The 14347-nt window shown below is 52.0% G+C and overlaps 1 protein-coding gene across 1 annotated transcript; it reads left to right on the top strand.

The window, feature by feature from the left end:
- The first annotated feature begins 4055 nt into the window (after window positions 1-4055).
- LOC116232719 (maestro heat-like repeat-containing protein family member 2B) lies at window positions 4056-13970 on the top strand. Its single transcript, XM_090124227.1, has 24 exons — window positions 4056-5758; window positions 6058-6179; window positions 6331-6453; window positions 6593-6758; window positions 6913-7011; window positions 7196-7347; window positions 7711-7854; window positions 8345-8437; window positions 8712-8781; window positions 8897-9010; window positions 9096-9169; window positions 9587-9706; window positions 9852-9959; window positions 10104-10263; window positions 10389-10429; window positions 10666-10807; window positions 11229-11281; window positions 11476-11583; window positions 11860-11979; window positions 12174-12296; window positions 12432-12587; window positions 12813-12935; window positions 13231-13310; window positions 13723-13970. The coding sequence occupies exons 1-24, from the start codon at window positions 5611-5613 to the stop codon at window positions 13940-13942; spliced, it is 2859 nt and encodes a 952-aa protein (XP_089980353.1). The 5' UTR covers window positions 4056-5610; the 3' UTR covers window positions 13943-13970.
- The last annotated feature ends 377 nt before the right edge of the window (window positions 13971-14347 follow it).

Genomic DNA, 14347 nt, shown 5'->3' with positions numbered 1-14347 from the left:
TTAAGGCTCAGAAGATAATCCTGACCTATAAAAAGTGCTTACACAGTAAGTACTTTTCTTCCCATATTTCTTTCTCAGCCTCATAAGCAGGGCCTGAATGCTCTTCATATCCTTAAAATTCTCAAAAGTTATCTGTAACATTTTAATCTTCTTATTTATGTCCAGTGGAGTACTGAGAATTGTGTATTCTCAGTACTTGACTGGAGTAAACATTACTGAAGCCATATTTCAAACCATAGCATTTGGGACTGCCAAGAAAAAAGATCTTAGGGGAACTTCTTAATTTTTTTTTTTTTTTAAAGATCACAAAAGACTTTAAAAGCATCTTATAATAAATACCACTGCTACAAATGTGATACTACTAAACCAACTTCCACCTCATCTCATAACTGCAAATAGTGTGTTGCTATTCCAGACACCAACAGGTTTTGCATTCTGATTTACATTGCTTTTCCTTCTGTGTAACAGCATGGCTGTGGCCCTGAGAGGCACCTAATTGTGCTGCATGGGTTAGATGTTAAGGGCAGCACAGCATAAACAGGAATTAGAGCTGATTCCCATTTGCTGTGGCTTTCTACTGAGATGTGAACTTCTGACTTAATACAGAAGTGATGTTCTGTAGGTTAGTGGCATTGTAGGAGTCACAGTGCTCTAACAGTGTTTCACTGCTAGAGGGATACTGGAAAAACACCTTTCCTGGAGGCAGAACTCCTCAGAGGATCTTGTGCTGTAGTAAATAATGGACATGCTGCAGATGTCAGGCTTTATAACTGAAATATGACATCAAGCTTCTGTTTCAAGCTATTCTTATAGCTACAGATGTGTTCTTGACAGTGCCATACCCACTACATAAAACTTTAGGTGTGCTGTTGTCCTTAATGATGGCAGCAAAGCACAACTCCTTCAGACAAGGTATTATTTAGAAGAAAAAAAAAAAAAAAAAAGCAAAAGAGGAGTTCTATGAATGAAAGCCCACACTATGCTGAAAATACACCTTCTATCCTTAAAATAATAAACATAATCTTACTATCCATTTTCAAATTACCAATTAAAATCAATTGATATTCTCAAGTTTTTGCTGATTTCAGGAAGTTTATCAGAAGACTATAGTTTGTTAATTCTTGTTTTTCTTTTTCTTTTCTTTTTTTTTTTTTTTTTTTTTTTTTAATTTAAGACATCTGTCATCTTTCCAGCTGAGGAAATTTTAGAAATAACTAAGGAAGGATAATGTTGTCCTCTACTGCTAATCTGTACAGAAAGTACTTGATTATTTTATCATTTGTGAGGTTTTCTAAAATTGTAAGTAGAGAGGTTTTGAATGACACATAAAGTGACACTTGCTTTTTCTTGCTCTTTCTTAATCCAAATAACCTGGGTTTGCAATGACATACATTCTTTCATACAGACTTTCACCAAGTCTTGCCATCTAAATGTCATAGAATCACAGAATCACAGAATGGCCTGGGTTGAAAAGGACCACAGTGATCATCTAGTTTCAATGCCCCTGCCACAGGGGCGCCAACCACTAGACCAGGCTGTCCAGAACCACATCCAGTCTGGTCTTGAATGCATCCAGGGACGGGTCATCCACAATGTCCTCGGGCAACATGTTCCAGCGTGTCACCACCCTCTCAGTGAAAAACTTACTCCTAATATCTAACCTAAATCTCCACTGTCTTAGCTTAAAACCATCCCCCCTTATCCTATCACTATCAATCCATGTAACCAGTCGTTACCCCTCCTGTTTATACGCTCCTTTCAAGTATTGGAAGGCCATAGTGAGGTCTCCCCAGAGCTTCTCTTCTCTAAGCTAAACAATCCCAGTTCCCTCAACCTTTCTATATAGGAGAGGTGCTCCAGCCCTCTGATCATCTTAGTGGCCTTCCTCTGGACCCAAACCAAGACCCTTGCGTCTTTCTTCTGCTGGGGACTCTAGGCCTGGACGCAGTACTCCAGATGGGGCTTCACAAGAGCTGAATAGAAGGGGACAATCACCTCTCTCTCTAGTGGCCACCCCTTTTTTTTTTTAATGCAACCCAGGATATAGTTGGCCTTCTGGGCTGCAAGCACACACTGCTGGCTCATGTCCAGCTTCTCGTCAGCCTAGACTCCCCACTCTTTCTAAGTTTCATAACAAGGATGGTGTGGAATATGGTGTCAAATGCCTAGCTGAAGTCAAGGCACACAACATCCACTGCTCTCCCCCCATCAACTCAGCCAGTGATGACACCATAGAATGCTGGCAGGCTGGTCAAGCATGGCTTTTCCTTGGTGGATCCATGTTGATTACATGCAGTAACCTTCTTCTCTTTCAATTGCTTGGAGAGGGTATCCAGAACAAGTTGTTCCATCACCTTTATAGGGATGGAGGTAAGGCTGAGTAGCCTGTAGTTTCACAGATCCGACTTCTTGACCTTTTTAAAGGCTGGAGTGATATTGAATATCCTCCAGTCTTCAGGCATCTCTCCGATTTGCCAAGACCTTCCAAAGATGATAGAGAACAGTTCAGCAACCACCCTTGCCAGTTTCCTCAGCTCATGTAGGTGTATCCCATCGGGTCTGTGGATTTGTGTGCATAAATTTTGGTAGATGCTCTCTGGCCCAATCCTCCTCAACCAAGGGGAAGCCTTCCCTTCCTCAGACTCTCTCTCTTACCTACAGGGTCTGGGGTTCCTGACGTCTAGTCTTAGCATTAAACACTGAAGCAAAGAAGGCATTCAGAATCTCTGCCTTCTCAGCATTCCATTACCAAGCCACCCACCTCATTTAGTAGGGGTCCCACATTTTCCCTAGTCTTCCTTTTACTGTTGACATGCTTTTAAAAAACCCTTTCTTTCTTTACCTATTTTGCAAGGTTTAATTCCAAGAGGGCCTTCCTCATTGCATCCCTACAGGCACTGACAACATTCCTATATTCTTCACAGGTGGGCAGGGCCTTCTTCCACTGTTCATAGACATTCTTCTTTCCTTTTAGTTTATCCATGAGTTCCTTGCTCATCCCCACAGGCTTCTTGCCACCGTTCCCCAATTACTTACTCTTAGGGAAGCACCAATGTCTTGCTCCAATTTATAAGAGGGAGAGAAGGTTCTTTTACTATATGTATACCCGACAGTAAGATAAAGACACAATGGATCAAACGTTAGCCTGACCGGTTTATTACAAGTCCTAGTTGCTTCGGGATATGAGGAAGGAAAGACAGGTGATAGAAAAGAGATAAAAACAAGGAGTCTTTGAAGAAAGCAAGAGAGATAGTCACCACTATGGGTCCAGCGTGGTTCGTAGTATGTCTGTTGATCTCAGGATCTTGTCCAGTCACTGCGGGGAATGGGAGAAAGCCAGGAAGCTTTGCAGCAACCCAGGTTGTTCTTCTGAAGAGGTTTCTTCCCCTCAGGGAATTCCTCCATCAAAGGCTTCTTTTCTCTGGGAGTTCTTCTCCCTAGTCCTTAGTTTAGTGAGGGCTTTTTATCCCCAGTTTCTCAGGTTCTTTTCTTTCTTTTCTCTCTGTTAGCTTGGCACACCTGGCCCAACAGACAAGCCAGCAGGGAGTGGTGCCTTCGTTGCCATGAGCAGCATTATCACCTTTTGCAGTGGTCAGCCCTTTCAAGCCTCACTCTCTGAAAAAGACTGCTTGTCCTGCTTCTGCTTATCTTTACAATCATAAGCAGAAGTATTGTGGCACAGTGACACCCACCACTCGTCCCCCTAGATAATTCACAGCTGTAAGTTAGAGTCTTATCACAAAAAAAGGCCTCAGAAAGCAAAATTTTGAGCCAATAAAAAAACAGTTTTGTCTTTCACAACTGATCTGAGCTCAGAAGTGGAGTTTAAAGGCCAACCAGCTCTCATGGGCCTACCTACCTTCTAACGCACTAGCCCATGGGATACCTCCAAGTATGCTCTGCTTACGTCCAGGGTAGCACTCCTACTGATTGCTTTGATTCTTCCACACAGGATCTTGAACTTCACCATCTCATGATTGCTGCATCCCAACCTGCCCCAAGCCTTCACATCCTCTACCAGCCCTTCCTTGTTAGTAAAAACAAGGTCAAGTAGCACACCCCTCCACCTCAGGGCAGTGCAGGACCCAACATTTGGCCTTGTTGAACCTCATCCCATTCACCTCAGCTCAGTGATCCAGCTTATCTAGATCCCTCTGAATGGCCTCCCAACTTTATGATTCAATGATTCTATGATCAGTTCCTCCACCACCAGCGTCAGAAAGTTATCATCAACACACTGCAGGAACAGCCTGGACCTTGTGTGCCTGGCTGTGTTACTTTGCCAACAAGTATCAGGATGGTTGAAGTCCCCCATAAGAACCAGTGCTGGCGATCACAAGGCTACTTCCAGCTGTTTGTAAAAGGCCTCGTCCACTTCCTCCTCCTGATCAGGTGGCCTGTAGCATGCACCCAAAACAGTGTCGCCTATGTTAGCCTGCCCCTTAATTCTTATCCGCAAGCTATCCATTGTTCATATTCCCCCCCACAGTGGAGCTCAATACATTCTAGCTGCTCTCTCACATAAAGAGCAATTCTCTCACCTCACCTCATCTTGCCATCCACAACAGCATGCCAGTCGTGTGAGCTCTGCCACCATGTCTCCGTGATTGCAATGAGATCACATCCTTGTAAGCACACAAGGATCTCTAGTTCTTCCTGTTTATTCCCTATGCAGCATGCATTGCTATACAGGCACCGTAGGGAAGCAGAGGGTACAGGTATCTCTAGTGAGATGCAGGAAGGTTTAAGCCGGGCTCTTGGCAATGTTATCTTCTCTGAGGAGTCCACACAAGATCCTACTGGACAACTGGAAAGTTTTTCTCCACCGTTTACTAAAAAGACAGCATTCTCAGGCCCTTCTCTGTCACAAGGAACTCCATCCCCTTCCTTCATCAAATCTAGTTTAACGTTCTTGTAATCAGTCCAGCCAGTTTGCTCCTTGCAACTGCTCAGTCACATTCTGTCTCATATCCACACACCTGGTCTCTCAAAGCATGCCCAAGATCATGGTACACAAACCTCGATCCCAACACCATCCTCTCAGACAGTAATCTACTTCTAAATTACCTCCTCTATTTTCCTCCTCCTTTCTGAGACCCAGCCGCCAGTCAGGAGGACAGAGGAGAACACTCCTGGCACTTCTGAGCCCTTTAGCGTCTTTCCAAGGGACGCAAAGTCCCTCTCTGATGTTCTGCCATTTCCTCGTGGCAGCTTCCATGACCCTACTTGAATGACAACATGCAGATGATGGTCTTCTTGTTTGATCACATGCAGTGGAGTCTCCTTAACGTTTATGACACGTGCCCCTGGAAGACAGCAAAGCTCTCTGAAGAGATTATCTGGGCAGCAGATGGGGGCCTCAGTACCTCCCAGCATGGAGTCCCCAGTCACTAAGACAATGCCGGGCAATGGCACCCGGAGCTGCTCCCTGGCCAGGGCACTTCCTCATCTGCTGAGGTGACTCCCTGCTTCAGTGTGGAATGTGTCCACCCTGGAGCCAAGTTCCTCACAAAAACATGTGTGTTTTGGGGCCTGCAAGGTTGCCCTGCATGCAGTCTGGTCCCCAGCCCAGGACACGTCATTCTTTGTGAGGTGGCACTCCTTACTGTGATGTCACAGTTGTCGCTTTCACCCCTGTGGCAGCAGTGGGAGCGGTGGCTCAGTCCGCTTGTGGGACGCGCAGGAAGTGAACCCAGAGAGAGCTTTGTGTCTATCTGGAGACATCCTGCTGTGATGGAGCGGCTGAGAGCCCTTCGAGGTGAGGTCCCTCCACCTCTCTGGACACCATGACGCTGCCCGAGCACGTGTGTGCCGCCAGTGTCTCTTTAGGATGTGCCAGCAGCACTGTTCTTGCTCTGCTGAGTGCGGCCGTCCATCGTGGTTTCCCCAGTACCCCAGCAAGGGGAAGGCTCTCTCCCTTCTCTCCACCAACAACACATGTGCCAGCTATCCACCCCACACCATGGGGCTAGAGGAGCATTCCTCCCAGAGCTGGCTGGATGCTCGGCCCTGACTCCAAGCAACACCGGTAGCAGCTGCTCTGCTCTTTCCTTCCAGGTCTCTTTGCCTGTGTGGGCTGCATGCCCAGACCTACACGTCGCAGGGAGAGAGGCAGGGTGGAAAGCCCTGTCCCTGTCTGTGCCGTGACTTTACTGCTGCAGCGCCTGCAAGACCAGGAGGTGAGCTGGGGACGTCCAACCATCAATCCTTGCCCTGGTTCTTGTCCCGTGAGTGCCAGGCCCCGGCAGCTCATCGGCATAGCGATGGGTGGCAGCGGGCGGCTCCCTGGGAACGAGGGCAAAGCAAAACGTGACCTATCCCTGTCCCCAGGGTGACCGAGCGCAGGCGTACTGCGAGCTGGAGCACGTCCTGTGGGGAGGTGACAGCCGCCCGCCGTGCGGAGTGGTGAACCGGCTGCTGGCAGAGGTGTCCCAGGACCTGACAGCAGCCCAGGTGAGGGGTCACTCCTGAAGGCAAAGGGAGCCGCCTGCCCGCGCTGGTGTTCTGCTGGCGGACGGCGGTGGCTGAGCCCTTCCAAGGGAAGGCCTCGGGCAGTCTCCTGTGCCGTGTGTCACCAGTGACTCTTTTTCAGGGCGTGACGGACAGCATGAGGACGGCTGCCAGCAATGTCCTGGTGGCTCTGGCCCGGACACACTTCAGCTTGGTGATGGCCGAGCTCCAGGGCCACCTGAAGGCCACACGGGAGATGTCCAAGGACTTTGTGCTCGTGACCCTGAACAAACTGTTCAGCACCTATGGTAGAGTGTCCTCAGCCTCCTGACATCTGTAACAACCAAGCAAAGGGGTCTCTCCCCTTGGCATGATCTGTGTAGAGCTGGGGGATGCAGGGCTGCAGCCTCTCCTCCCTCCCTGCTGAGGCTCTGACCGTGCCCCTCTCCTTCCTCTCTACAGCTCCACAGTGCATCTCCTTTGTGTGGCTGACGCTGGCTGGTCTGTGCAGTCTGGTGGGCCAGGTGAGGAGCGGCCGGACCCTGCGCATCGCTTGTGCTGGTGAGTGCTGGCCCCAGAGCAGGGGGGCTTGGGACAGCCCTTGCACCTTGCACTGTTGCAGACTCTCAAGGGCTCCCTTTTATCTTGTGGGTTTTTTTTGTTTTATTTTGTTTTCTTCTTAGTTTTATTTTTATTTTTAAATTAATTATATATTTTGTTTGTTGCTGTTGTTTTGTTTATTCAGTTGTGAAACAATGGTTGGAAGGAGTCAAGGTTCACTTGTGCTCTGGAAAGCGATGCCCCTGGCCTGCCACAGAGAAAGGGCAGATTTATGAGAATCTTTACCAGCTCTTCTGCTCTGTGGTGAGGAACTGGCAGGACTGCAAGGAGGAAAAGGTGAGCACTGCTGCATTCCCAGCCCAGGATAGCAGCTGGGGCATCCATGTCGGCAGCTCTGTCTGTGCCCAGTGGGCTGAGAGCAGAGAGGTGACAAGAGGGTGTGGGATGGCTCTGCAAAGGGCCCCAAACTGGCTCTGTGCTCGGGGCTGGATCTCCCTGCGAGGAAGCAGCTGCATGTCACAGCACTCTGGCAGGGGTATCTGGGGATGAGGGTGTGGGGAAAATCTACCTGTCCTCCAGAGCAAGGCCATCTCCTGCTGGGCATAGGGGCATCGGGAAGGGTAAGGGAAAGAGAAAGCCCTCTCTGTAGGAGGGCAGACCTTCAGTCTTTGATGCCGGACCTCTGCTATCCCTCTTCAGGACAAACAGGCCGTCCTCGGGGCCATGGCTTCCATGATGGCTGTCCTCCTGCAAGAGGAGCAGCACCGAGAGCACATCTGGGAGCAGCTCCTCTGGCTTGTGCACCAGTATCAGGAAGTCCAAGACACCTGCAGGGGGACCAAGGTGAGATGTTGTGCTGGGCTCAGTGTGGACATGGGGCCAGTACCAAGAGGGGTCAGTGGGATGCAGAGAGGAGGCGGGAAGCCCTTGGAGAAAGAAGGAACAGGTGTTCAAGGGAGGTCTGAGGCTTCCTGAGCTCTTCAGTCAAGGAAGGCACAATCTGGACAGGGCCAGAAGGGAGCAAAGAGTCACTCCTGGGGACAGGAGGCTTCACCACCATCACTGTTGGGTCTAAGTGCTAAGAGGAGCTCTGTACTAATAACTAGGAGACCACATCCAGTTGCATCTGATGGTGGGGAAGAAGGCAAACAATGCCCAAACAAAGCTCAGTTGAGAGCAGAGAGTCTCTCTTAGTGCTGCTGGGAAGGGGGGACAAACCAGAATGGCTGTGCAGGAGCTTCTCCCAGTGGACAAACCATTGGGAATCAGTTTCTCTAATCTCAAGTGGCTAGATGTGCCTTTAGCACTTTCTTCCTCTGCTGGTCTCTTGCAGAGCCTCAATATCTTCCTGGAGGCCTTAGAGGAAGTTCAGTCTGTTATCCCAGAGGACAAGATTCTGGCCGTCACCAGTGCTGTATTCTACCAGGTAAGGGGAGCCTATCCTTGCACCCACAGCAGTTTCCCTCTTGGCTAAGTCTCAGGAGGACTGTGGAGCTCAGAGCCTATGATGGCCACTCAGCCTTAGCTCCTGCATGCCTGTGGCTGCTCCAGAGGCACTATGTATGTGCCCCCAGAGCAGGCTGTGTTTTGTCTACATCTCCTCTTCCCAAGAGTGCCAAGGGAGACAAGAGCTGGCAGCGCAGTTTCTTTTCCATCCTCAATGATGATGCAATTTTCTCAAATGGATCTTGTTCCCACAGCTCTCTGATGACACCCAGCAGCACAGCGAGGCTGACAGAGCAGAGCTGACCCACTGCATCATGCTGCAGGGTAAGGAGAGGAAATTTGGCGATGCTTGGCAATGCCCTGGCCAAAACCTCTCTTGCAAACCTATGGAACAGGTGCGAGTTTCTTGATAACACATTGCGGGATTTCCTCCCTGCAGCCCGAATCTGCCCAGAGGAAACAGTCCTGTTTCTGCAGTCACAGCTGGGCGGTCAGAGGAAGGCTGGTTGTGTGGCAGCCCTGGGTCTGCTCGGTGCTCTGGCTCGCTCTGATGGTCAGTACTACGGGTTGGGACTTCCAGGGATCCCTTTTGCCATCTGGGTTGTGCCTCCATGCATGCTTCTGTGCATCTCTTGCAGAGCCTGCAATGACAGAGAAGATGCCCCAGGTTGTGGAGGCTGTGCAGTGTCTGTGCACTGATCCCAGGACCCAGGTGAGCTTATTTGGGAAAGGAAAGCACTGTTGGGGTGGTAGGGAGACCCTTTCCCTTGAGGCAGAGGCTGGTGAGGCTGTACTAGAAGGACTCAGACCCTGGGAAGTATTTCCCTTCTCCTTTGTGTCCTCTGAGAGCCCGATGGCAAGAAGTGATGCTGTTGCCAACACGGGCAGGGCTGGGGTGCCAAGGAAGGTGCTGGGGCATTGAACACATGGTTGCAATGGCTCCTGTGGGGAGAGCAGGCAGAGTGGTGTGGGCAGGTCCCTGTGCTGCACATGGAAAGTGTACAGCCCGGTGCTAAGGCCTGGCTTTCACCTCAGGGGCCAAAGCTTCCCCGCTGCTCTTGCTGTCTCTGTGCATGCCCAAAGGGCAAAAAAAAAAAAGAAAATCAAACCCACAATTGACCCCTGACAGGTGAGGAGGGCCATTCTGCTCTTCATCAAAGATCTGCTCAGTGCTAACACCTGGAGCTGCTCAGCCTGGGATGTGGTGGGGCACATCTTCAGCGAGTTCAGCCACACCACAGGAAGAAGGGTAAGGACAGTGGGCAGCATCTTCCTGTGGAAGACCCGTGCTGCTCTGAGGCTGGCACAGAAGCAGCAGTGGGGCCACACCTGAGCCTCCTGAGAGGCTCCTGAGAACTGAGAGTAACCAGTGTTCCAACACCACTGTTGTGCAGGAAGCCGGAGACCTTTCTGCCCAGGAAGCCAAGGAAGAAAGAGCACTCCAAGAGCTGTGCGTGGACATCCTTGGGTCACTGGATGTCTCTGCGAGAGGGATGTCCAAAGTAAGTCACACTGCCCTGCTGCCACTCCTTGTCCCCTTCCAATGTGCTCTGAAGCACACAAGACTCAGGGAAATTCACAGAGTCCTCTTCATCTCTGAGTGGAGGCAGGCATGCTGACATGTTCAACTGCCTTGTTCCCTACAGCTCCTGTGGCCACGGCTGCTGCTGTACGTGGTGCCAGCCGAGTACACCGGCATGCTTATCCCAGTCTCCCGCTGTGTCCAAGCCATGGCTAAGAGAGGGGACCTGACGGTGCGGGACATGGAAGAACTGGATCCCCATTTCCTCAGCTCCATGTTTCAAGGTAGGAGCAGAAACTCTCCTAGTGAGCTCTGTTGACCTGTGTTAGCGCCCAGAAGGGATAGCAGAGGTGCGTATGGCAAGGCATGGAGTGTCTGCATCTCATTCAGCACTTCTTTCTCCCTGCAGGCCCGCTGCTGACTCCCCAGATACTGTTGGCACGCCTGTTGGTGAGTACGTGTTCCAGAGGCTGATTCCACAAGCCTCAAAGAGGAAGCAGCATGGCTGAGTGTGCCAGCACCCGCCTCACCCCTGAGGATGCCGTTGTCTTCCCGGGCTTGCAGAGCCATGGGCAAAGCTGTTGGCTGCTCCTTGCCCACCAGAGAAGAGCCAAGCTGCTTCCCCCCTGGAAGAAGCCACTTCTCTTGCTGCAGAAGTGACCAAGTTTCTCTTTGCTCTCGCTCAGGTGGTGGCAGGGAACCCTGTTGCAGGCAGTGAACTCCAAGCCGCTGCCTTACTGCTCATGCAAAACCTCCATAGCAAGATCCACACAGCTGTGGGGGCCATGTGGGCTGCTGAGATCCCCCTGCTGCTGCAGTGCCTTAAAGGTAAAGTGCTGGTGAGGAGGGAGGAATGGAGGTGGAGGAAGGGGGGGGGGGGGGGCGCAGGAAGGGCGGGATGGAAAACGCAGCCCTGCAGCATGGCAGAAGTGTTGCCTGCAGTCCACTCCTTGCTCTGATGCTGTTTCCATTCCAGGGAGACAGCACTGAGGCCCAGGGAACTTTTCCCCCAAGGGATCTGCCCATTCCAGGGCACATATACACTCTTCAAGTCCCTTGAGACAGCAGTCTTGGAGCCATTAGTTCTGTGCTCCTGTTGGAACAGTGTTTGTGGGGAGGGACAGGTCATTGTGGAGGGGGTGCAGGTGCCAGCTTGGCAGGGCTGAGTCAAGCCAAGCCAGGTTTGCTGCTGCTCTTCTTTTGTGGCTTGATCCCAAGCAAGCGTCTTTTGCTTCCTGTTGCTGTGTAGGGAAAGATGAGAGCTTCCAGGACTCTGCAGAGTGGGAGCACCGTCTGCTAAAGGTACAGCGCGTTGCAGAGAAGTGCTTGCCTGCCTCAAGGAGCCCCACCCCCATACGAGCCAGGGAGAGAATGCTGGGGGGAGCTGGCAGAGGGACTGTTGTTTGAGGCATCTCTCCCCAGAAAGCTGCAGCAACTTGGGAATCTGGGAAGAGGCAAAGGGCAAGGGAACATTGGCTTTTCCTGTTCTCCAACAGTTCCTGAGGGCATCGCTGGACACTGTGGAGGACGAGGCCTGGACCAAGGCCCTGAGCTGCGAGCTGAGCCGGCGGCTGAGCAGCTCCCCCAGCAGCTCTGGAGAAAAGGTGGGTCTCCCCTGGCTCTACCCAGCGGTGCAGCTGCAGGTGCCCAACTGGGGCTGGAGCTGCAGCTGGTGCCCTGCCCACAGGGGCTGCTCATGCTGCTTCCCCAGCCCATGCCCACCCAGAGAGCCTTTCCCTGCAAATTACCCAGGGGCTGGCTAAAGCTCAGCCCAGCAGCTGCTCTCAGCATCTCCCAGGGAGCGTGGGTCCTTACTTGGCCCTCTGCCAGCAGGTCAGGCTGCTGCCATGTCTCAGCTTATTCCTTCCCTTCCCATGCAGTATTTCCTGTACAAGGCTCTGGGGACAGTTCTGGGAGCTTGTAAGGAAGTCCTCCATGTCCAACAGAAGCTGCTGCAGCACCTGGAGGAAGCAAATGCAGAGGAGCCATCTGAGGCCCAGGTGAGCTCTCCCCCCAGCTCCTGCGAGCATCCCTGCTCTGTCCCTGGGGCAGAGGGCTTCTCCTGGCCCTGCTCTGGGCCTTTCAATCTCCTCCCTGCTGCTGCTTCCCTCAAGTCAGGACCAGCCTGGCCATTGTGGCTGGCCGCGCCAGTAGGTTGAGGCCTGCACCAACTGCCCCTTGTTCTTTTGTGCAGGGGATGATCTCTCTTCTCAGCCATGCTGCTGAGAGCAACTTCCACACAGTCCTGGACACACTCACCATGTTTGCGTCCAGGCTGTGTAAAGGCCGGAATGGAAGGATTTCCAAGCTCAAGAAGGTAAAGTGTTACGAGTTTCCATCTTGGCATTCTTCCACCTTATTTTCACAGCAGCTCCTGCCCTGGGAGCTCAGGTGCATTACAAGTCACTGGGGGCCATTGAGCGAGTGTCTCAAGGCATTTCTCCCCACACAGATGCAACTGGACAGCATGAGAGCTCAGGCCACACGCAGGGCTCTCATCCTCGCCCATGGCAGCTTGGCACTGAGAGCCTCCAAGGAACAGCTGCTTGCCCGCCTGGAGGGAGACATCGTGGGCAACATCCTGCTGCTGTACAGCTGCAGCTGTCAGGTGAGAGTTCAAAGCATGCCAGGGTGTCTGAGTGCCCAGCTGCAGCCTCTCCACATGGGGGGATACCCATTTCAATGGGCCTTCTTTTTCCAAAGATCCCTTGGGGAACGGTTTGTGCCTAGATGAAGATCCAAGCCCTTCCCTTAGCGTTGCCTCCACATATCTCCCCTTCAGCCCTTGGCCCTTCCCGCAGTTCAAAGAATGTTCTTCTTTCTTGGACCTCAGGACTTGCAGAACAAGCTCGCGCTGGTGCAGAGCATCACTGACTTCAGCTCTGCCTTCCATGCTGTGGGTGACTTTGCCTGCTTTAACTCCTCCTTGAAGGGCAAGCTGATGGAGATCCTGATGGTGAGTGCCTAGATACAGGGCTCCCTGCAGAGGAGTTTTGGACTGTGCCATGAGGTGTGCTCTCCTGGAGCCATATAGGTCTCCCTCAGCCACACATCTCCAGCTGGTGGGCAGGCAGCAGCTGGGCAGCAGGCTTGGTCCACCAGCTGTGGAGCTGCTGCATCCTGCAGTGCTTTCATGGGAAATGTGGGATTGATGGGGCCGGTGTGTGGCAGTTGTGTCTGTCTTTGGACCGGGCAGAGGAATTCTTGCATGTCCCTTACCCACTTTGACAGTGCTTCTCTGGTACTTGCAGGACTTGCTGAAGAAGTATTACTTGGGCACCCGTGTATCCCCAGTGCCCCTCAAGGTGGTTCTGGCCCTGGAGCAGCTGAGGTAAGGATTGGAGCCTCTGGGGTTGCCAGGCAGGATGGTGGTCCCCATTTAGGGTAGTTTCCGAAGGCCTGGAGGGGGTAGGGGGTGAGGAGCCACATCTACAGGAGAGACAGTTGGGCTGTTGTGCCCAGCAAAGCAGAGGTTCTGAACAGGGAGAAAGGCCCTGGTGCTCCTGTCCCCTGGTAGGGAAGAGAAGGGAGACCTGGGGTCTCCTTCCCTTCAGAGAGGGAGGTTGTTCACTGCTGCCGGAGAGAAGGCGAGTGCTGATGGAACTAAAGACAGTGCTCAGCAGCACGGACTGGGGGTGTTGGCTTTGCAGCTTTTGATTAGGAGAATCTCAGATGTTGTCTGAACCACTCTGGAGAGCACTAGTAAAGGCTCTTTCTTTCTCTTCCTTTTTTCCTCTTGTCAGCAAGCTGAAGCCTTCTTTAGGAAGCAAGGACATGAGTGAAATGTTGACTCTGTGCTACAAGACTATTGTGATACACCCTTCAGCGAGGATGATGCTGAAGATCAAGAAGTCTCAGCAAGCAGCACAGTACCTGCAGGTAACCTGCCGTAATTTTCCCGATCACCTCTGCGTTGGAACCCTACCTCAGCACACACAACCTATGCTCCAGCAGCAGCCGTGATGCCACACCTCAATCCCCTCTCCTGCTTTCAGCTTCTGCAAACATCGTTGAAAGCTCTAGGCCGGATCATGGCAGTCCTGCTTGAGACAGAGACCACCCGTGGCTTCTTCCGGAACACAGTCCATGTGAGTATGTGTGGGACAAGGGAGAAAGCATGGTGCCTGTCGATAGCAGGGACGGAGATCTGGGGACTGAGAGGGCAATGAGGGGGGAGAAATCTCCTGCTGATGTGCCAGCTCACTGCAAGCTCAGAAATGGGCAGAGAAATGGGCCCTGCAGAGGGAAAGGCAGGAGCCAGCTCCTGGCAGGTCACAGCTGAGGAAAAGCGCCTGCGTTAGGAGGCAAGAGTGTCTGTAGAGAGCCGGGGCAGTAGTGCCAGTGCTCAGCAGAGCAGGGGGCTGTGTG

Source organism: Phasianus colchicus, chromosome 1, assembly GCF_987193195.1.
Source record: "Phasianus colchicus chromosome 1, bPhaCol1.hap1.1, whole genome shotgun sequence".
Classification (NCBI taxonomy): Eukaryota; Metazoa; Chordata; class Aves; order Galliformes; family Phasianidae; genus Phasianus; species Phasianus colchicus.
This window is presented reverse-complemented; position numbering and strand designations above follow the sequence as displayed.

What these genes read in the sequence shown, in the direction of transcription:
- LOC116232719 (XM_090124227.1), top strand. Translation starts at nt 5,611, where the DNA reads ATGTCACAGTTGTCGCTTTCACCCCTGTGGCAGCAGTGGGAGCGGTGG. An exon ending in AGGACCTGACAGCAGCCCAG is followed by an intron (nt 6,454 to 6,592) that starts GTGAGGGGTCAC and finishes ACTCTTTTTCAG; the next exon opens with GGCGTGACGGACAGCATGAG. An exon ending in AGCTGATGGAGATCCTGATG is followed by an intron (nt 12,936 to 13,230) that starts GTGAGTGCCTAG and finishes TGGTACTTGCAG; the next exon opens with GACTTGCTGAAGAAGTATTA.